The following is a 24,436-nucleotide window of genomic DNA, read 5'->3' on the forward strand; positions in this document are numbered from 1 at the left end:
GATGTACTAGGATCTCAGCCTACAGATCTTCACAAGAAAGGCACTGCTGTGTATCTGTCACCTTTAAACACACAGGCCTCTTTTTACTGTAGCTATCCACCACTTAGTGCCTACTGGTTTCTTCAGCAGGAGACAACATCACATTCTCAACAGCTTCTGCACTGCAGTCAAGCATCAGCCCGCTGGAAAGATAAATCTCAAATTGCCAAATTCCAGGGGAATCAGAACAGAGTCAGGCCTGACGCAGAAAGAGAAGGACCAAAGACTCATGATGGGTGTGTCAGAAACCCAGGGGAAATTCCTTGGGGTTCCTCTGTGACAACAAGGGGGGGACAAATCTCTCAGGGTCCCTCTGTGAGAACAAGGGGGAGCGAATCCCTCAGGGTCCCTCTGTGACAACAAGGTGGGGAAATCTCTCAGGGTCCCTCCATGGACTGGCAGGGAGAATGGTTTTGTGGATCCCCATATGGAAGGAAGACAGAACAGCTAGTAGGCCTCCCCCAGCACCTGCCTATCCCTCTCCTGGTAGCCAGGCTCAGGTCCCCAGCTGTCCTCCCCATGCCAGCCACCTTGGTGTGGTGAGCTAAGTTGCTAGCCACTCCCTCCACGGGTAAGTGATGTTCCCATCCACCTTGTTAAGCATGGACCTGCAGAGGGGACCAGAGGCCCTACTCCCCCCAGCCACAGAGTGGGCTAAGCAACCTCACTGGAATAGCCAATGAGTTATTTTTCCACATAACAAATTTTGAAGAAGGTTCTGTATTAGCACTAGCCCCCTTTATTTGAGCACTACATAAGTGTGCCTGAAATGTGTCAAAATTTACTTAGCCAGGCACAGGCTAGTGTAGGTCCTTGCTGTATTGCAGTGATGTGTGTCCTTTGTCATGATGGACACTGTCTGAGGGGCTCTGAGAGGGAAGTGTATCTTACATCATGGTAACATCTGTCTGAGTTGCTGGCAGGAGGAATTTGCTCCAACTCCCACTACCAATCAGGACTCAAGAGCACCCTTCTCTTTTTACTAGGCAGCAACAACTTTTAATAGTTCACAGTCTGAAAGGTAAGAGTGGTGGTGTGAAGGTGAGCATTTTGTACTTTATTTGTTTGTATATTAACTGCTCATTTGCTTTGCTGCTTTTAAAATGTGTCATTCAGGCTCGGCGCCCGTAGCACAATGATTACGGTGCCAGCCACACACATCAAGGCTGATGGATTCAAAACCGGTGCCCACCAGCTAAACACCAGTGACAATTGCACCAAAAAATAGGCAGGTGTTGTGGCGGGTGCCTGTAGTCACAGCTATGTGGGAGGCTGAAGCAAGAGAATCATTTAAGCCCAAGGGTTGGAGGTAGCTGTGAGCTGGGATGCCACCTCACTCTACGGAGGGTGACATACTCGAGACTCTGTCTCAAAAAAAAAAAAAAAAGTGTTATTCACACACACACATACACACAAATGCAAATTAAAAATAAAATACAGTATTCTTTTTTCTTTTTGAGACAGAGACTCAAGCTGTCACACTGGGTAGAGTGCAGTGGCATCACAGCTCACAGCAACCTCCTACTCCTGGGCTCAAGCAATTCTCCTGCCTCCTCCTCCCAAGTAGCTGGGACTACAGGCACCCACCACAATGTCCAGCTATTTTTTGTTGCAGCCATCATTGTTGTTTGGCGGGCCCAGGCTGGATTCAAACCCACCAACTCAGATGTATGTGGCTGGCACCTTAGCCGTTTGAGCCATAGGTGACAAGCCAGTATTCATATTTTTAATTGCAGCATACATCTTTATAAAATAAGAAACATAACTCTGTTTAATATGTGCATAATCTTTTTTTTCTAATTTTCTTTTTCATTTTTTTTATTTTAATTTTTTTAGAGACAGAGTCTTGTTCTGTTGTCCAGGCTGGAGTTCAGTGATGCAATTAGAGCTCACTCAAACTTCAAAATCCTGCCTGGGCTTAAGCAACTCTGTCTCCTCTACCTCCCAAAGTGTTGGGACTACAGGACTGAGCCACCCTGCCCAGCCCCAGTTCTTTAGCCTTCTATGTTCTATTCTTTACCAGTGAACTATTTTGAGTGAAGCAGTTGATTCTTTCCTTTAGGAAAGATCAAGATTAGTTCTGGGCCAGATTGCTTGAGATCAGGAGTTGGAGACCAGCCTAACAAGAGTGAGACTCCGTCTCTACTAAAATTAGAAAAAACTAGCCAGCTCTTGTAGCCAGCACCTATAGTCCAAGCTACTTGGGAGGCTGAGGCAAATGAATGGCTCAAGCCAAAGAGCTTGAGGTTGCTGTGAGCTATGACACCATGGCACTCTACCATGGGCAACAAAGTAAGACTGTCTCAAAAAAGAAAAAAAAAATGATTAGTTCTAACTAAAGGTTAATAAGGAGGCTACTAATTTTATTTCTTTGATTTTTCAATATAAATATCCCCTGGTTATTAAAATTGGAAGATGGGTTCTCCTAAAATACTGAAAAATTATACATAGCGGGGGAAAATTACCATAAACCTACTAGTCTCCCAGTAGGAAATCACTGACACCTTGTTGAGATTATTTCTAATCTCTCTACTCATTTTTTTGCATGTGTTTAAAATAATATCATACCTAACTTTTAACAGCTTGGAGAACAGATTCACATAAAACTAAAACTCATTCATCTAAAATACACAATTCAATGGTTTCTAGTATATTCACAAAGTTACACAACCATCCCATAATCAATTTTAGAGTGTTTTACCACCCATAAGAGAAACCCTGCTACTGTAAGCACCCATTCCCCCTCATCCCCCATCTCCCAGCCCTGGCAACCACTAAATCCACTTTCTGTTTCTACAGACTTGCCTGTTATGAATGTTTCATATAAATGATAATATGACATATGGCCTTTGTGACTGGCTTTCTTCACTGAGCATCATGATGTTGGGGTTCATTCATCCACACTGTAGTATGAATCAGCAATTCACTTTTAACGAATTGATTAATATTTCATTGTATGCATATATCATACTCTGTGTTTCCATTTATTAGCTAACAGACATTTGAGTTCTTAATACTTTTTAACTATTATGAACAATGATGCTTGAACATTCATGTAGAAGTCTGGCTGGCAGACCAGGGAGGTTGTTCATACCAGTCACCAAACATATGAAAGGCACACTGTGCCATAGCACCATGACAGCCGTGATGTCATCAGCTCCATTATAATCTATGGAACCACCATCATATACGTGGTCTGCCATTGACTGAAAGGTCATGCAAAGCACAACCATGTGTAAAAAGTAGGGAAGGGGGAGTTCTTTCACAATGGCTTCCTGCGCCCAGCTCAGTGGCTCAGTCTGGTGCCCCAGACAATGCCCAAAGTTCTCCCCACTCATGCTCAAGCTCTCTGCAAGGCAGTTCAACTGAGTGCCAAGTCCAAGAACACTGAAACAGTTCACAGGGCTGGAGATAAGACACAGTGGAGTTGTATTCTCATCCGTTTTGTTGAACAGAACAATACAAAAGCAATATGGTAGGTGGTAGGAAGACCATCAGATCTGGACTCAGGCAGATAACATATCACATATTATTTTGGGGAAAACATAACGCTGACATGAGCAGCAGATGCGTGATAAGAAGTGATTAAGAAGAACTAAAAATGTGTGTTTTGGCGAAGTGATTTCCAATAAAGTCATTTATGTGAAAAAAAAAAAAAGTAGGGAAGGGGAAAGGGAGCTTTGGAACCTATGGAAATAAGGTTTCTTCAATTCAGACAAAGTGGTAAAACACTGATTCCAACAAACTCTGATAAGTTACGTGTGTCTACCATAATACTCAGAGCACTAAGAAAATTATACATGTCAATATATGCAAAACATTATAAATAAATCTAACTGGAACCCTAAAAAACATGCAAGTATCCCTTAGAGACATAAGAAAACAGAAAAAGAGTAAGAAGAAACAGAAAAGAAAAAAATAATAGAATGCAGGTTTAGGTCCTAACTTATCGATATTTACCTGAAATGTAAGTGGTCTAAACACATCATTAAAAGACAGAGATTGGCTGATTAGATTTTTAAAAGTCATCCAACAATATGGTGTCTATAAAAAACTCACCTCAAATACAATGGTGCAAGTAAGCTGAAAGTAAATACAGTAGAATCTCCACAGCTGACTTCCTCCCTGTGCTGACCACCTCCTTAAGTTGACCTAATTTTCACTAACTGGGCATGCACCACATGTACAAAGCAGTACAAGAGACCTAGTTCCTTATGTTGACCACCTCTGCATGTTGACCAGTTTGTTTCAGTCCCTTGGGTGGCCAACTTACAGAGGTTCTAATGTATAAGGAAAAGATATACCATTGCACACATTAATCAAAATACCAGGAATGACAATATTAATAATAGACAAGTAAATTACAAAAGAAGAAAAATTACAAAAAACAAAAAGTATATTATATAATACCCAGATCAATCCACCAGGAAGACAAAATGATTCTAAATGTGTATGTACCAGCAAGAGTCCCAAATACATAAAGCAAAAGCTGACAGCTCAAAAGAGAAATAGACAAATATCCTATTATAAGTGGAGACTTCAATATCATCTCCCTCAACAATTAATACAATTACTGCAAGAATGTAGAAAAGTGTATATATTACAGCCGTGGACAGTAGCTCACGGCTGTAATCCCAGCACTCTGGGAGGTCAAGGTGGCGGATCACTTGAACTCACAAGTTCAAGACCAGCCTAACCAAGAGCAAGACCATGTCTCTAAAAATAGCTGGGTGTTGTGGCGGGCACCCATAGTCTCAGCTACTTGGGAGGCTGAGGCAAGAGAATCGCTTGAATCAAGAGAGTTTGAGATTGCTGTGAGCTATGATGCCACCACACTCTACCAAGGGCAAAAAAGTAAGACTCTGGCTCAGGAAAAAAAAAAAAAAAAGAATACAGAAAAGCAAACAATGCAATGAAACAACAGGATCTAACTGACATAGTTTTTTTTCCCAAGTGATTTTGGAACATTTATCATAGACCACATCATAGGCCATAAAACAGACCTCAACAAATTTAAAGAACTAAAATCACACAAAGTGTTATCTGACCACAGTGAGTGGAATCAATATAGAAAGCAGTAACAGAAAGACAAAAGGAAAATCTCCAAATGATTAAAAATTATGCAGCACTTATAAGCAATCCATGGGTCAAAGAGGAGGCATCAAAGGAAATTCAGAATAAAAATAATAAAAATATGACATATCAAAATACATGAGATGCAGCTGAAACTGCCAAGAGGGAAATTTATAGCATTAAATGCTTACGGTAGAACAAACATATCAAATCAGTAATCTAAGTTCATACCATGAGAACCTAGAAAAAGCAAAATAAATCCAAAGCAATTAGAAAAAAATGATAGGGTGGCGCCTGTGGCTCAAGGAGTAGGGCGCCAGTCCCATATGGCCAGAGGTGGCGGGTTCAAACCCAGCCCCGGCCAAAAAAAAAAAAAAAGAAAGAAATGATAAAGATAAGGGTAGAAACCAATGAAATTAAAAACAGAAAAACAATGGAAAAAAAAAACAATGAAACAAAGAACTACTTCTCTGAAAAGATTAATAAAATTGCCAAACCCCTAGAAAGACTAACAAAGAAAAAAAGAGAGAGAAGATACAAAGAAACAAGGGACATCACTCCAGACCCTGCAGATATCAAAAGGGTGGGAAAGGAACACTACAGACAACTCTACATATAGGAAATCAACAATCAAGACAGAATAGAACAATCCTCAAAAAGCTAAACAACAGCTCTACAATACGAAAAAGATACTTTTAATAGCTCTTTTAACTATTAAACAAATTCAATTTGCAATTTAAGAAAATTTCCTAAAAAGAAATATCATGACTCAGATGGTTTTACTGAAGAATTCTACCAAACGTCATGGAAGAATTAACATCAATTTTATACATTTTCCATAAAATAAAGAGGAAGTAATTATTTCCCAAATCATTTATCAACCTAGTATGACTATTAATACCCAAACCAGATAAAAAAATATATAAAAATAAAACTAGATACCAGTATCACTCATGAACTTAGAACCCAAATCCTCAATAAATTAGCAACTGAATGCAGCAATGTATAAAAAGAATTATATACCTAGCCCAGATGGGATTCATTCCAGGTATGCAAGGCCAGTTCGACTTTCAAAACTCAATGTTATCTACCGTGTCAACTAGCCAAAGAAGAAAAAGAACACGATCATATCAATTGGTATGTCAAATAAAAAGTATTTGACAAAAATCCAATACTCATTCATGATAAAAACTGAGTGAACTAGGAACAGAGGAGAACTACCTCAACTTGACAAATATTTACAAAACCTTACAGCTAACGTCATGCTCAATGGTGAGAGAGTGAACACTCCCTGAGGTCAGGAACAAGGCCCTCACACATGGTCTTATCCAGGAAAGTGCTGGAAATTCTAGCCAGCGCAGTAAGGCAAGAAAAAGCCCAAAGCATTTGGATTAGAAGGGAAGAAATGACGTACATGAGACAGGTCTTAGTGTTCAAACTGGTTCCAAAAGAAATTTCCAAAAAAATCTAACTTTTGACAAGTTGTATCATTAGTGATAAGACTAAGAGATGTAATAAATGTAGTCTCTGAAGATACCTAAAGCACCATATTTATACGCATCAATTACAGCATATTTGCTTAAAATAAATCCAAGCTTACAGTCCTACCCCACATACAATCTACCCTCACATTTTATAGGGCTCCCTAGATTTCCCTTCCCAATTGTGTTCATTTTCTGGCTGGTATTCTGAGAATCTATTTTTACATGCCGCATAACCTACACCTAATTTCTCCCACTTGGATTCTTTCTCCACGTGAACCCCAGCAAGTGCAGTTTAGGTTTGGCATTGTTTTATTCGGAAAATGAAAAAAGGATCAAAGGAAATAGCAGTGATGGCAAAGGCAATAATGACAACCACCAAAATGACAGCTTGCATGACCCACACCACATATGCATGCAGATACATGCCCACTTACTCATGAACATAATGTAAGCACACATGCCACACATATCACACACATAAATATGCCCCCTCCATACACACAGACCTATCACAAACACAGCACATGTACAGATTTACACCCCACAGACACACTTGCACACATCATTACAATGTTCCAGGCATTGTTCCAGCTTGTTTACGTCTTAACTCATTTAATCCTCCCAAATGCCCTAGCACCACGGCCGCCCCCACGCATGAAGGACAGACTGAGGGTCAGTGAGAAGAGGTGACTTGCTCAAGTTGCCAGGATTTGTGCCACACAGGTCTCTGTGGGGCCTATGCCCACAAGCCTGTGAGCTCTGAGCATGTCTCTGGAAAAAGGCACTGAATTATGTTTTCATAGACAAAGCATTTTAAAGTAGGAAAACTGTGTGTACCAAACATTTACCTGGAAGCTGTGCCTGCTCCTGCCTGGATGAGCGTCGGCATGATGGCCATGAACAGTCCCATCTGCACGTCCTGCATCACCAACACCCCCAGAAGCACCATGCTGTAGTCAATGTCACCTGCTCAAAAAAAGAGGTCACTGAAGACCCAGGTTTGCCACAAGCTAACATACCCTCCATCAAAATATACCACTCTGCACATTCCCATAATAATTCAAATAATTTGGTACCTCAGACTTTAAAATCTGAGAACAATGAAGCACTTTAAAGACTAAAAACTTTTTGTAAAGCAAATCACCAGAATATTTTTATTACTAGTACTTGTTATTTATACAATTACAGAAAAATACCATTATGAAACGATAACATGGGCGAGTAAGGAGATAATAGGCTTGGACCGTCATGCCCATCTCATCTGTATCCCAGCAACATACAAAGCAGCTTCACTTCTGACCTGAGCTGCTCCAGGGAGACCTGACTTTGCCTGCCTAGGACTAGTGTTTGTATTCCACATGTTCAGCCTCTCCCCATTAGACACACAGGTTTGGTAGACAGACAGATGGTTGTCACCATGCCTGGCTGCAGAGGCCAAGCAACTCTTCTGGTAGGAAGAAAGAGAACTGATATGTTTTGCACATATTTCCCAGTATCTCCATGTTTAACACACAACTCTGGCTTTGGACTTTTTGTTGTTGTTGTTGAGACAGTCTTATGTTGCCCTTGGTAGAGTGCCATGGAGTCATAGCTCACAGCAACCTCAAACTCTTGGGTTTAAGTGATTCTCTTGCCTCAGCCTCCCAAGTAGCTGGGACTACAGGCACCCACCACAACATCCGGCTGTTTTTTTGTTGTAGTTGTCATTGTTGTTTAGCTGACCCGGGCCGGGTTCGAACCCACCAGCCCTGGTATGATGTGGCTGGCAACCTAACCACTGAGCTACGGGCACCAAGCCTGGCTTTGGACTTTCTAAATGTGCCTCTGAAAATTAAACTGGCATTCCACTACCCCACAAAAAAAGATTTTTTATTTTTAAAAAAGCTATTGGTATTAAAAACAAAACAAAACAAAGCTATTGGTACTAATAGATTTTTAAAGACCAATCTCATAGCTTTATATAAGCTTATATAAAAAGAATCAGACAGAACCAAACAAAATTTTCCATTCCTTTAATCAAACAGTTTAAATGACCAAAAAAAAAGAATATAACCAGGCTTGGCACCTGTGGCTCAAGCTGCTAAAGCGCCAGCCACATACACCTGAGCTGGTGGGTTCGAATCCAGCCTGGGCCTCCCAAACAACAATGATGGCTGCAACCAAAAAATAGCCGGGCGTTGTGGCAAGCACCTGTAATCCCAGATACTTGGGAGGTGAAGGCAGGAGAATCGCTTGAGCCCAGGAGTTGGAGGTTGCTGTGAGCTATGATGCCACAGCACTCTACCCAGGGAGACAGCTGGAGGCTCTGTCTAAAAAAAAAAAAAAAAAAAAAAAAGAATATAATCAATGCTCACATATCTAAAATTGAATTTTGCTGAATTTTAAACTTTTGACATGGTCACTCCAGATTTTTAGAGAAATAAACCACTCCAGGCACCACCAAGGAGCTGGGAGTGCGTTCCTCCACACTCCCAGCCATCTTTCAACTTCCAGTGTTTACTGTCCCCTTGAGCACATTTGTCCCTTATCATGACATCTGTGTATCTGAAAACAAAACTGAGTTCATTATTTCATAATTTTAAATTTTATACAGTCAACGTTTCTGCAACTTGCTTTTTGATTACCATGGTATCTGAAAATTATCCACATTATACCAAAAGCTGACTGATTTTTTTTTTTTTTTGCAGTTTTTGGCCGGGGCTGGGTTTGAACCTGCCACCTCCGGCATATGGGGCCGGCGCCCTACTCCAGTGAGCCACAGGTGCTGCCCTGCTGACTGATTTTTAAGACTGCGGCAGAATTACCCCAATTATCACCTTTTTATGGACATTCAGGATTTCAATTTTTCCACTATTTCAAATAATGACACAATGAAAATTCTAGTATATTAATTGGGAAAACCTCCCTTCCCCTTGCTTATATTTCCACAAGAAGGGATTTTCCTAGCACTTCTGGCCTCACACGCTGCTCAGCAGACAAGGGCACTCTGTCTGGGAATGGTCAGCAGTGCCTCTTCCCCTGGCCAACCACCCCAAAACCACTTGTCAGGGCATTCACTGGCAGATCCGAGTCTCTCAGGGCAGGCTCTGCCCAGGAGGCCCCTGCAGGTCAACACTGCATTCAGCTGAGTGGGTAAGCCTCATTCTGCAGTGAAGGAGGAGATACACAGAGCCCAGCCCTGCTATATACAAGCCACAGCTTCTATACCATGGTCAAGCTATTTTCACCCCCAGCTGCTGGCATCCTGTTTCTCTTTCTGTGGGTTTTTAGTACAAGCTGGGCAGAGTGAAGTTATTTATCAGACCCCTTTGGGATTTGGGCCCCAATATCTGACATACTGGCTAGACATCCTGAAAAGTAGAAAAGGAATAGAATTTGGACCCAAACCTACATAAACAGTGACTGAGGCTTCCAGTGTGTCCAGGTAGGTACCTCTAAGCTTTGGTGGGAGAATATCAAAGGTGGGCTACGTAGAAATTTTTAGTAAGAATTTCGAACTATGGGAAAATAGAAAGAATAATACAATGCATCATCTCCAGGGACAAATAATCCAGGTTCAATATCAACTCAGGACTAATCTCACTCCTCGACCCTGTCCCCTTGAGGGAACTCCCACACATCCTACTCCCATAAACCTCAGTGTGCATCTCTAGGAAATGAGGCTGGTATCTAAATCGTAAGGAAGAGTTAAATAATGTCTATAATAGAAGACATCACTTCACATGCAGAAAATTTAAGATTTAATACACAAAAAAACCTGTTAGGGTTAACAAACCAATTCACATAGTTGCAGGGTACAAAATTAACACACAAAAATTAGTTGCATTTCTGTATACTAACAATGAGCAATCTGAAAAGATTAACAATTCCATTTACGATAGATCAAAAGGAATAAAATAGGAATAAAGCTAAACAAGGAGTCAAAAAAACTTATAGACATTGCCAAAAGAAATGAAAGAAAACACAAATTAACGTAAAGATATCCTATGTTCAAGGGTGGAAGACTTAACACTGTTTAGATGACAATATTAGCCAAATTACTACTACGAATTCAATGCAATTCCCATCAAAATCCCAGCAATTTCTGAAAAATTGAAAAACACAGCCTAAAATTCACATGGAATCTCAAGAGACCCCCAAACAGCCAAAATAATATTGAAGGAGAATACAGTTAGAGGCTCACACTTCCTGACTTCAAGACTTACTATGAAACTACAGTAATATAACAGTTGGGTTTAGAAACAAACTACAATTACACTTCTTAGTGGTTCTCTCGTTTTTTTAATAACAGTCACAAAACACCTTCGCTGAAAAAGGTACAAAGCATGATGTAATGGGCAGCGCTCACCATTACGTGGTTTCTGATAGAGAAACATCCAGCTGAGCCACATGCCCCTTCCCTGCCAGCACACCTGCCCCGTCCACTGGGGCTTTCCACTCCTATTCTTCATGCTTTTAGTGTGTAAGAACTTGCAGGCTTTCCAACTTTACACACCCTATCACCTTGTACTTTTTCCTCAGTACTGTAAGATTAATTCATGCTTGCTTCTGTAGTATTCCAACATGCCTCCACCATAGTTTAATTATCCAGTGTATTACTGAATACTCAGGTTATCTGTCAATCTTTTTTGCTGTTAAAAATAATGCAACTATCAATATTCTTATACATTTGCAAGAGTTTTCTAGGATATGTATCTAGAAATGGAATTTTCTGTTTACAATACTCAAGGGCCTTGAGCTCCACGTCTGCCAGTGCAAAGGGCACAGTGCAGACTCTGCTGGCTGGGCAAGGTGAGCTGGCCCCTCCAGGCTCTCAGCCTGCATTTTCCTGACACCAGCAAGGTCAGTAGAGTTTCATGTCTTATTAGTCATTTAGTTTTTTTTTCCCTAAGTCATCTGCTCAGACATTTTGCCTATTTTCCTACTGGGCTACTTTTTTGTTTGGATTAATATTAGTTCTTTCATGCATTCTGAACATGAATCCTTTCCCCACATACATCTATCCATCTTCTATCCCAGACATCCTACTACCATAAACCACAGTGTACATCTCCGCCTAGCCTATGGCTTCTAAAAAACAGCTTTTAATAAAAGTTAAGAGTTTCATCTGTCATATCACTATTTTCTCTTTTGGATTCTATATTTTGAATCTTAAGAAATTCTCTCTATCCTAAGGTTATAAGACTATTTTGCCCCATTTCCTCCCTTAGTTCTAACTCTCCTTCCCTGATTAGCACATTTCTGCCACCTATTTACATTGCCTGGCCTGTCCATTCTCCTCCACCGACCCACCTCATCTGTGGTAATTCTGGCTGCCTGACCACTGCACTGTCACTACTAGTCTTGACATCTGGCAGTGCCACTCCTTACTTCAAATTAAAATTGGCTGTTCTTGACTTTTTGTTCTTAAATCAATTTTTTTTCTTTTTGAGACAGAGTCTCCCTATGTCACCCTGGGTAGAGTGCCGTGGCATCACAGCAACCTCCACCTCTTGAGCTTAAGCGATTCTCTTGCCTCAGCCTCCCAAGTGGCTGGTACTACAGGCTCCCACCACAATGCCCAGCTATTTTTTTTAGAGACGGGGGTCTTGCTCTGGCTCAGGCTAGTCTCAAACTCATGAGTTCAGGCAATCTACCCACGTCAGTCTTCCAGAGTGCTAGTTAAATCAATTTTAGAAACAAGTTTGCTGGGCTTGACACCTCTAGCTCAAGGGGCTAGGGCGCCAGCCACATATACTGGAGCTGGTGGGTTTGAATCCAGCCTGGGCCCACCAAACAACAATGACAACTACAATCAAAAAATAGCCAGGTGTTGTGCCAGGCACCTGTAGTCCCAGCTATTTGGGAGGCTGATACAAGAGAATTGCTTAAGCCCAAGAGTTGGAGGTTGCTGTGAGCAGTGACGCTACGGCACTCTTCCCAGGGCGACAGCTTGAGACTCTGTCTCAAAAAAAAAGAAAGAAAAAAAGAAACAGTTGGCTTCATAAAAAACTGTCCCAGATTTTTTACTGAAATAGCTGTGAGTTTATAAACCTGGGACGAAATAACATCTTTATGTATGGAGTCTTTATCCGTGAATATGAACTCCATTTTGTGATTTTATCCACAAAGGACACGCCTATCTTTTGAGAGATTTATTCTTCTTAAGTAGTGTTTTTTTGTTATTATAAATAAGCTTTTCCCCCATATTACACTTTCTAACTGTGCTGTTCATATATTACATTTTAACACATTTAATAAAAAAAATTTCCTATTGAAGTCTAAGTCCCTCCTATGCCTACCTACCCACCAACACGCACCCATTGACAACACTGCCTCTCTTCTACTATCTAGAGTTTCAGCATGGTCTTTTAAAAAAAAAATAACCAAAACTCTCCTTTTCTAACAGTCTCTTGTTAATTAAATGCTCCTGTTTTCACTTTCCCTCTGCTTCAGTTTCTTCCTGCTGCCACCACCTGCCCTGGCTCTGTGGAGGCCTCAGGGTGGTTAGTGTCCCCATCTCCTTGTAAGTCAGAAAAACCTTCGTCTCCTCCCCTCCTTGGCAGTATTTTTGCTGGGCACACACAGATTATTTTCCCCCAGTGTGTGGGGGTCTCTCCTCACTGTCCCTATCGCCCGGTACTGCTCGGACGTGGATGATCTTTTTAAACCACCTGTCTTTTCTAATTAGTGTCAAAATTTTACCCTTATACTTGAAGTTCTGCTGTATTATGACATGTCTAGGGTGAATTTAATTTCATTTTTCTACTTTTGGACAGAAAAACTGTCTGAAAACTTGCCAGGTGTTTTCTCTGGTCTCTCCCAGGACTCCTCTTCTGACCTCCTGTCAAGGCTCCCAATCAAGTCCCCATGTATCTTACCTGTTCCTTCCTATTTCTTCTGTCTGAACCATATTGTGTCTAATCTCATTAAACAGACATGACTCCTGCATGTATATCCCAAGTGCTTCCAGCATGCTCATCTTGAAGTCTTTATTAAGCTTTCTCATAACAAGGGGTATTTACATCGTGAGTGCTGAGTTTGGGAGCTGTCTTTTCTAGCAAGAGATCTCTTCACAAGTGTAAGTATTCCCGGGTGTGAACTGCTTTCATACTTGGTCCCGTGCGGGTCAGGCCCAGGTGATCCTCGGGCCTTGTCTTGGTCTCATGATAGGGTTTTGTTCATCAGGCCAGGAATACTTGGACCATCACAGATGGGGCCCCAAGGGCAGTGGCAGCTGGTCCAGAAACACCGAGGGGGCCTGTATCCACATCCCACTGCTCCCTCGGGTCCAGGAGGAGACAGCCACTGTTTAGAAGGGTTTCTCGGCCTCCTTTCTTCAGTGGGAAGTCTCCTAACCCCAGGTCATACAGTGCAGCTACCGCAATGCCTCTTCTCTCCTCCTCCTGTGTTCAGTATAGGGCAAGTATCCGTGTGAAGCTACTGAAATCTCGACCCTGTAGTTCACTGACTTTAACAACGTGAGAGCAAAATGGGGACAATTCATCTAACAAATAAACTGTGATGCTGCCAAAGCTCCATCATGATGCCCCAGGTGCCCGTGACCACCCTGAGATCCCAAGCAAGTCTGACTCCACCACACAGAGCAGTGACGTAGAGACACCAATGTCTTGTGAACACAGGTGAAACTACAGCCAAAGAATGAGAGTAGAAATGCCTTTAATCACCAAACACCTCAATTTTATAGTAAGAAAATATCAAAGTGTGTCAATAACACTTGCCAGCTTTAAAGCAGTGAAACAGTGGCCATGAATCTCTCAAACCCACCAAGAAACTCTACAGGACACTTGCTGCTCAGTGCAGACCAGCCCACTTTCTTTCAGGCCCTCAACACCCTAACTGTGCACACACCTTGCAGGCATTTTTGTCAATCAAGTGGAGAAATGGCATCTGGAGAAGCCTCCTGGGAGGAGGCGTGAGTGTCCGTGACCATTAGCAAGGTCCTAAGAAGGAAGAAAAACCTGCAATTCTTCCTCATAGGCCTACAATTGTAAATTCAAAGTCAGTCACAGATAAGCACTACTCACACACACACCCAGAACACACCTTCACCTACCTTCTTTCTCAGCCCGAGTGCTGCCCACAAGGAACCTGGACACTAAGGGTGTACTTGATAAGGACAAACAAGTAGAAATAAAGACGCTCTGAGTGGGTCTGATCTGCAGCAGGTGTCCCCACAACAAGCCAAATGCAATCATCAGTAGTGTCATATAACAGGGTCCTTGTAAGGAAATCTTCCATACCTTGAAGAGAACACATTTATTTATATACATGTTAATACAACAGGCAATCACTTGACCAGCATCACGCAGATTTCATGTATTTACAGGTCCAATAAAAGGTTATATGCCCGACCTTCAGGGAGCAAACCCAGGATTATACACTCAACATCACACTCTAAGCACACTAACATGCCAGGCATTGCTACAGGGGCTATACCCATGTGCACACACACCACACACACACACCCATCATTACATTCTAGGTTCTTCCCCATATATAGATAAATAAATGCCACAGCCTAGAAGTAAACCTTGGGAATGTGACTGATACTCAAATAAGCATGTGCCAGGTACCCTAGAAGGAACCAAGTACTGGGCCAGGAGGGACAAAGGTGTGGGAGAGCCCAGCTTTCCAGCTTGAACCTCGAGGATTTTCACTCTATCTGCAAAGATGAGGTAATAAAAGGCACCTTATTGGTAAACATGATCACATAAACATGATCAGTCATCCTATTCTATCTGAGTGCTTGCTTATTTCCTCTCTTCACTGCACACTCCCAATCAAAGCACCAGCTCCCCACTTCCAGGCCCTCTATGGAAGGGAGCAGGAACCGCCAAGGCCACACACAGCTGAGTAGCACAGGAGTCACACACGGCAAGCATAGGCCCTGCCTGCTAGCTGCCCACCTCCCTCCACCTCAACCTTGGGGTATGCAAGCTTTCCCCTGGCCCTTCTTAGTTCTTGGTAAAAAACAGTACTTCTTGCCAAATTACATGTTTTTTGAGAATCAGAGAGGTCTTCCTACTGCAGCCAAATGAACAGACTCCCCCCAGCCCTCTCTGCAGTTTGACCAGCTGCCTGCTAGCCACCCATCCACCAAGGGCATTTCAAACTCAGGTAGGGAGTCGTGGACACCTCGCCTCCCCAGGGATCACCCTGCAACCCCAGGCTCACTCCACCTGTAAGTCAGAGGCCGAGTAACAGGAAACCAGCACAGGCTGAGAGCTCCAGCTCAGCAACATTCACCCAGTTCCCTCCTCCACGGACCTCAGACTAACCCTGGCCATGCTCTCTCCTTCCACAAAGAGAAAGAACAGCTTTTCAAATGTTCAGGTTTCACTCTTCCACTTCCTGTATTTGGCAATCCTGATGGTAATCACAAAGCTGATCTCACATCCCTCCTCTTCTGCAGAGCACAACCAAAGGCCTAGGCATCAGCACCTGGGCAGGCTCCAGGCCAGCAGCGTCCCTGAGGTGACACACTGGACTTGGAGGTTCACAGGTCTCAGGGAGTCATTCCTGTGAGAAGTGTTAACTAGCTCTGGTTCAGGGTCTTCCTAACCTTGAGGGACAGCTGGCCTTGAGGTTGAGTCTGTTCTAACTAGCTGACACCTTTGGTAGGTAATAATCTCACTAGCTTTAGTTTCCACATCTGTAAAGAAAGAGACCACGCTGTTTCTGAGGTCATCACCAGAGTGGACCTTCTCTGACCGTTTTATGAAGTGTGTATCTTTCCACACCTTGGTCAGAGGGGCCAAGAAGCCCATTTAGCCCAAGAATCCAGGTGTCGAGGTGCCCATGGTGGAAAATAACTCAGGAAAAGACCACACAGAACTGGCAAGAGTTAACTGAAAACAAAAGAATTATACAACAGATCAATAAATCAAAAAGTTGGTTTTTTGAAAAGTCAATAAAATAGATAAACCTTTGGCTAACCTAACCAGGAAAAAAAGAGTAAAATATTTAATTTCATCAATCAGAAACGACAAAGACGAAATACCAACAGACTCCTCAGAAATTCAAAAAATCCTTAAAAATACAAGAAACTTTATTGTCAGAAATATGGAAATCTGAAGGAAATTGACTAATACTTAGAAGCATGTCACCTTCCAAGACTTAGCCAGAATCAAGTGGAAATGTTGAACAGGCCTATATCAAGTTCTGAAATAGCATCAACCATACAAAATCTCCCTAAAAAGAAAAGCCCAGGACCAGATGGCTTCACGTCAGAATTCTACCAAACCTTTATACAGGAACTAGTACCTATATTACTCAACCTGTTCCAAAATACAGAAAAAGAAGGAAGACTATCCAACATGTTCTATGAAGCAAACATCACCTGATCCCCAAACCAGGAAAAGACCCAACAAGAAAAGAAAATTATAGACCAATATCACTAATGAATATAGATGCAAAAATATTCAACAAGATCCTAACAAACAGAATCCAGCAACACATCAAACAAATTATACATCATGACCAAGTCGGTTTTATCCCAGAGTCTCAAGGCTGGTTCAATATACGTAAATCTGTCAGTATAAATCAGCACATGAACAAATTAAAAAACAAAGACCATATGATTCTCTCAATTGATGCTGAAAAAGCTTTTGATAATATCCAGCATCCCTTCATGACCAGAACACTTAAGATAATTGGTACAGAAGGGACATTTCTTAAACTGATAGAAGCCATAACCCACAGCCACTATCGTATTGAATGGAGTTAAATTGAAATCATTTCCACTCAGATCAGGAATCAGACAAGGCTGCCTATTGTCTCCACTGCTCTTTAACATTGTAATGGAAGTTTTAGCCATCGCAATTAGAGAAGAAAAGGCGATCAAGGGTATCCATAAAGGGTAAGAAGAGATCAAACTTTTGCTCTTTGCAGATGATATGATTGTATATCTGGAAACACCAGGGATTCTACTACAAAACTCTTAGAAGTGATCAAGGAATACAGCAGCGTCTCAGGTTACAAAATCAACATTCATAAATCGGTAGCCTTTATATATACCAACAATAGTCAAGCTGAAAAAACAGTTAAGGACTCTATTCCATTCACAGTAGTGCCAAAGATGATGAAATATTTGGGAGTTTATCTAACAAAGGACGTGAAAGATCTCTATAAAGAGAACTATGAAACTCTAAGAAAAGAAATAGCTGAAAATGTTAACAAATGGAAAAATATACCATGCTCATGGCTGAGAAGAAATCAACGTTGTTAAAATGTCCATACTACCCAAAGCAATATACAATTTTAATGCAATCCCTAATAAAGCTCCACGGTCATACTTTAACGATTTTGAAAAAATAATACTTCGTTTTATATGGAATCAGAAAAAACCTCAAACAGCCAAGACATTACTCAGAAATAAAAAGAGAGCAGGAAGAATCACGTTACCAGCCTTAGATTATACTATAAATCGATAGTGATCAAAACATCATGGTAGTGACACAAAAACAGAGAGGTAGATGTCTGGAACAGAATAGAGAACCAAGAGATGAACCCAGCTACTTACCGTTATTTAATCTTTGACAAGCCAATTAAAAACATTCAGTGGGGAAAAGATTCCCTATTTAACAAATGGTGCTGGGTGAACTGGTTGGCAACCTGTAGAAGACTGAAACTGGACCCACACCTTTCACCATTAACTAAAATAGACTCTCACTGGATTAAAGATTCAAACTTAAGACATGAAATTATAAAAATACTAGAAGAGAGTGCGGGGAAAACCCTTGAAGAAATCAGTGTGGGCGAGTATTTTATGAGGAGGACCACCCAGACAATTGAAGCAGCTTCAAAAATACACTACTGGGACCTGATCAAACTAAAAAGCTTCTGCACAGCCAAGAACACAGTAAGTAAAGCAAGTAAACAGCCCTCAGAATGGGAGAAGATATTTGCGGGTTATGTCTCTGACAAAGGTTTAATAACCAGAATCCACAGAGAACTCAAACGTATAAACAAGAAAAGAACAAGTGATCCCATCGCAGGCTGGGTAAGGGACTTGAAGAGAAACTTCTCTGAAGAAGACAGGCGCAGGGCCTACAGATACATGAAAAAATGCTCATCATCCTTAATCATCAGAGAAATGCAAATCAAAACTACTTTGAGATATCATCTAACTCCAGTAAGATCAGCCCGTATCACAAAATCCCAAGACCAGAGATGTTGGCGTAGATGTGGAGAAAAGGGAACACTTCTACATTGCTGGTGGGAATGCAAACTAATACATTCCTTTTGGAAAGATGTTTGGAGAACACTTAGAGATCTAAAAATAGATCTGCCATTCAATTCTATAATTCCTCTACTAGGTATATACCCAGAAGACCAAAAATCACATTATAACAAAGATATTTGTACCAGAATGTTTATTGCAGCCCAATTCATAATTGCTAAGTCATGGAAAAAGCCCAAGTGCCCATTGATCCACAAATGGATTAATAAATTGTGGTACACGTACACCATGGAATATCATGCAGCCTTAAAGAAAGATGGAGACTTTACCTCTTTCATGTTTACATGGATGGAGCTAGAACATATTCTTCTTAGTAAAGTATCTCAAGAATGGAAGAAAAAGTATCCAATGTACTCAGCCCTACTATGACAATAATTTATAGCTTTCATATGAAAGGTATAACCCAGTTATAACCTACGAATATGGGGAAGGAGGAGGGGAAGGAGAGGGAGGGGGAAGGATGGGTGGAGGGAGGGTGATTGGTGGGATTACACCTGCGGTGCATCTTACAAGGGTACACGTGAAACTTAGTAAATGTAGAATATAAATGTCTTAACACAATAATTAAGAAAATGCCAGGAAGGCTATGTTAACCAGTATGATGAAAATGTGTCAAACGGTCTATAAAACCAGTGTATGGTGCCCCATGATCGCATTAATGTACACAGCCATAATTTAATAAAAAAAAATAGGAAAAGTTAAAAAAAAAAAAAAATATCACATGTACCCCCCTACATACAGACACACATTATTGTAACAAATAAAAAATAAATACATACATTTAAAAAAAAAAAAGAACTGGCAAGAGTTCTTGCTCAGTGTAAGACTTGTGGGTTCTGTAAAGGCAGTACAGGACCACCCAGGCCAGAGTCTGTGTCTAGTAAGACACCCAGGTCACCCTGCACACATCACATGCAGGAAGCAGGCACAGTGCACACTCGGCTATGGTTCTCTGTCCTCTGCTCTGGGATCCTGGCCTTAAATAGTGCTTCTCAGGTTGTTTTCTTTTTCCTTTCCTAAAACACATTGTTTTGAAATCCCAAAATGTCATCCATGGGGTAGGGGCATGTCTGTGTCACCCTTTATGTCATATAGCTTCTGGAGGGTCTGGAAGACAACAGGTACTCAACAAGTATTTGTTGGAAGAACAAGTAAGATACGAAGGACGAGAAAACTTAACTGTGCCCTCGGTGACTTCGTAATCTATTTAGAGAGAGGCAGGAATGAACAGACTCTTCAGAGAGATTCGAGAAGAGTCATGGTGAGCTAGAAGGGTGCTGGCAAGGTGGTGTGTGCCAACTCCCACACTGAGACCCAGACACAGGTAGGACCAGCAGCCGGACGGGGCTTCAGCTTTCCTCGCTGTCCAGCAATGTGAGGTCAGTATTTGAGTCCTGTGTTCCAAGCTGGTGCCATCAAGACCTTCAGGAGATTCCACTGCAGTCCAAGAGGGGGTTTCCAGTAATTACTAATATATCAAAAAACCTAATGAAATAATTTGACTGCCATGGTTGGAGTTCCATCAGTTCAGAACAATGACCCTGGCTGTTTCAGGCTGTTTTAAAGCTCTGCCAGTTATTTACACCTGAGCAATAAATAGACTACTTAATAATGTCACTTGTTAGGTACATATAAATCTTCTGCAATCCAAGTCCTTGGACTAAAAAAGCAGTAATATGTGCCCTTGGTTAATCTAAGCACGAGCTACATTTTAAGGGCTACAGCTAGGTGACAGGAGCAAAGACTCAAGAACAGGTGACAAGAAGGTCCTCCTTCACAAGACAGTGTCTGCTCCACCTTCCAGACTACATGTTGCCTAAGGCAGAACACACACTTCCTTACAAGCCTCCCTAAGTCGACACCAAAAAGTACAAACTTAAGTAACTGGATGTGAAACCGTCCAAAGCATTGCATAAATAAAACCAACATTGACAAAGCTGGACTGCTTTATGTTGTTTAAAGTTATTACAGAAATACTATGTTATATAACATTACACTATTTAACTATAAATTCTATAGAGGAAAAAAATACAAATTACTTAAATTTAGGGCCAGAAGAAACTTTGCTTGTCCAAATTCCTCACTGAACAGAGCAGGAAAGTGATGGCCAGGTGGTAAAGCATCTTGCTGCAGCTCCTACTGCCCACAGAAGCAGCCTCCCTGCCATCTGCTCTCTGCCCCGGCTTTAAACTTCCCTAGATTAACTCACAGAAGCCCAAGGAGTCCACTGTGCCACAACATGCCTACTACCCTAAGCCTGTTCCCCCCTCAACAACACACACCTTGAAGTCACAGGAAGGATGGGGCCCTTTTCCTCATCTCACAGGTAACTGGCCAAAGTTCTTTAATCTCTACATTCAGAAATTAATACACGGGCACTTATAACACCAGAAACAAAAAAAAAGATGTATAAGTACATGGAAAAAACATGAAAGTAATTCAGAATGCCTTACGAAGACACCTAAGTGAGCGGTGTTCCAAGGGAGAGTGAACAACAGAAGGACAAATGGGGGCTTTAATGGAAAAAGGAGATGGTCAAAGAAAACAAAAAATCCTAAATAACAGATGAGCCAAAAATGTAAAAACTGATTTTGGTGAAATCAGAGCAATTAGTCTTAAAAGCAAACTTTTAACTCAAGACTTTAAAAGTTTATTTTTTAGGCTGGGCACAGTGGCTCACCTCTGTAATCCTAACACCCTGGGAGAACAAGCTGGTTGGGCTCACAAGTTCAAGACCATCCTGAGCCAAAGCAAAACCTCTGTCTCTAAAAAAATAGCTGGGTGTGGTGGCGGGCTCCTGAAGGCCCAGCTACTCAGAAGGCTGAGACAAGACAATCGCTTGAGCTCAAGAGTTTGAACTTCCTGTGAGCTGTGATGCCATAGCGCTCTACCGAGACTGACAAAGTGAGACTCTGTCTCAAACAAACAAAAAAAATTATTTTTCCTTATTATAACAAAGTACTGATTACTACAGAAAAATTAAAAAATATGAAGAATTCAACCACGATATATTTATTTGCTGTGTTTTCCCCACATATTTATGTTTCTTTTAGACTGCTATGGTCAAATTACGCTATGCTCATCTTTTTTCAAATTTAGAATTATAACAAATGTTTTTGTTATTACATATTCATGTAATATTTTAATAGCTACTTAATGTCCCATAAAGTAGTTATGTCACAGGTCAGCTGACCACTGGCTACTCAAGATTGCTTGTAATACATCTTGAAAATGAAGAGCTGAAAGTATTTGTAGGCAATTTTTTTAAACTTATATTTGATTCTTTTTTGGATAGAGACATAAAAGGTTCTAATCTTCTAAATGTGAACAAAGCCTATAGGTGTTCAAACAAGATGTTCTACGAGACCCTGTTGGCAGGGTTAATTTCTGAGTGCTCCACAAAGGGTCAAGTCAAACCACTGGATGGCTGTCCAGAAAGGGTACGTGGCTGTGCCTGGCACCAACCTGGTCCAAGACTATTTTATCACCCTCATGGTCATCTAGGAACTTCTGCTAACCTTATACTAGTATTCCAGTTAGTACTAAAGGCAAAACAGTATCTGATTCTAACTCACAGGGCTTTTGTTAACCAGTCATGTTCACTGTGTCACCCCCAATCCCTGCTTTTAATCAGCCATTTTCATCTTTTGTAAGATGTCTATTAAAAAGCAAAGTACCTTTTTTAATTAACTCACTTCTCTTTTTTTTTTATTTATTATTATTTTTTTTTTTGTAAAGACAGAGTCTCACTTTATGGCCCTCGGTAGAGTGCCGTGGCCTCACACAGCTCACAGCAACCTCCAACTCTTGGGCTTAAGCGATTCTCTTGCCTCAGTCTCCCGAGTAGCTGGGACTACAGGCGCCCGCCACAACGCCCGGCTATTTTTTGGTTGCAGTTTGGCCGGGGCCGGGTTTGAACCCGCCACCCTCTGTATATGGGGCCGGCACCTTACCGACTGAGCCACAGGCGCTGCCCAAACAGAGTCTCACTATGTCACCCTCAGTAGAGTGCTGTGGTGTCACAGCTCACAGCAACCTCAAACTCTTGAGCTCAAGCGATTCTCTTGCCTTAGCCTCCCAAGTAGCTGGGACTACAGACACCTGCCACAACGCCTGACTGTTTTTTTTGTTGCAGTTGTCATGTTGTTTGCTGGCCCGGGCCAGGTTCAAACTCCCCAGCCTGGGTGTATGTGGCTGGTGCCCTACCCACTGAGCTATGGGCGCTGCCAATTAACTCACTTCTAATTTAGGAAGTTTTTCTAGGGTAAAACACTTGACTATTCAGTTGTTATATTTCACCCTCTTGGCTCGGTGCCTATGGCTCAAGCGGCTAAGGCGCCAGCCACATACACCTGAGCTTGCAGGTTCGAATCCAGTCCTGGCCCGCCGAACAACAATGATGGCTGCAACCAAAAAATATATTTCACCCTCTAACAGTTTTGCACATTCTTGGAAGGACCCATATATTAAAGTTCAAACATTCTCAAACCTTTTCTGATATTAGCCACATGAAAGCTAATTCCAATTATTCACTGAAATTCAACTTTATCAAACCTAACATTTTTTTACCTTTTTGAATTTATGTTCCAAAAATAGTATCAAGGTAAAACATCATATTCTATTCTAAAAATATTTAATTGATTGCCAAGTAACCAACAAATGTTAAAAATGAATAAGCTGAAACCATATGATAGTAAGTTGCTTAGAAGCAATAGCAGGTAAATTGGGTTCTTACCTTTCTCAGCTTCTCTGGAGAAAATTCTAAGCCAACAAGAAAAAGAGTAAAAAATACCCCAAATTCTCCTAATGTCTCCACTTGTACAATAGACTGAAAAACAAGAAAATTTAAAACCATATAATTTTATATGCTTAATATATTAAGTATACTTAACAATCATATACTAATATATTCAGTGGAAATATCACCCAAAAAACACAGTATTTTTTTAAGAAATCAATTCTTTGAGTTTCTTCTAGACCTGAATAATTTTGACTTTCTAATTTTATTTAATTTGTTTCATTTTCTAAGAATTAACTCATAAACCTATTTTCAATTTGTCACCATGTTCATCCTCACTAGTCCCTCCGTTAGCTTTTTCTGGGGTATGGGAAGGCACTTGAGTTCAGTTCTTAATTAATTTATACTGTTTTATTTTTGTCTGGGCTTGAGCAAGTAAAAGATGTAAATTTTCTCCTAAGTCCCACATATGACCACATCCCACAGGTTTTAATATGTACTCTATTGGTTTTGATTCTCCATCTGTTATTTATTTTTGATATTATTATACTAGAGAATGTTGTATATAGCTATCATATTTCTCTGTACATTTGAGGGTTTTGTGGTAGCTATAACTGTTTAGTTTTATAAAATATTCAGCGGCCTAAGTGTCCATGTGTCCACACACTGCCCTGGCCCCACTGTGAGCTTGCTGAGTTTGTCAGCATGGTAAGTATGAACCAACCCTGCTCTTCTTTCATCTTTCCTCCTTTCACTTTCAACCTTTCTGAGTCACTTTATTCATACTGAACCATTGTTTATAATACTACTTTCCTGACACCATCTGTAAACCTTTGTCTTTTAACAGGGGAGTTTATT

At 41.1% G+C, this 24,436-nt stretch overlaps 1 protein-coding gene across 6 annotated transcripts in view; it reads right to left on the reverse strand.

The window, feature by feature from the left end:
• TMCO3 (transmembrane and coiled-coil domains 3) overlaps nucleotides 1–24,436 on the reverse strand; it is a 53,300-nt gene that overhangs the window by 14,588 nt on the left and 14,276 nt on the right. For 5 of the 6 annotated variants that reach the window (XM_053563030.1, XM_053563027.1, XM_053563028.1 and 2 more), the window contains 3 exons: nucleotides 23,576–23,668; nucleotides 14,653–14,839; nucleotides 7,445–7,562 (listed from right to left, as the gene is read on the reverse strand). In XM_053563030.1, the coding sequence (XP_053419005.1) occupies nucleotides 7,445–7,562; nucleotides 14,653–14,839; nucleotides 23,576–23,668 (398 nt within the window). The remainder of the gene's footprint in view (nucleotides 1–7,444; nucleotides 7,563–14,652; nucleotides 14,840–23,575; nucleotides 23,669–24,436) is intronic. The other variant, XM_053563029.1, reaches the window with a different exon arrangement.

The sequence above is a fragment of the Nycticebus coucang genome, chromosome 15 (assembly GCF_027406575.1).
Source record: "Nycticebus coucang isolate mNycCou1 chromosome 15, mNycCou1.pri, whole genome shotgun sequence".
In the NCBI taxonomy this organism is placed as follows: domain Eukaryota; kingdom Metazoa; phylum Chordata; class Mammalia; order Primates; family Lorisidae; genus Nycticebus; species Nycticebus coucang.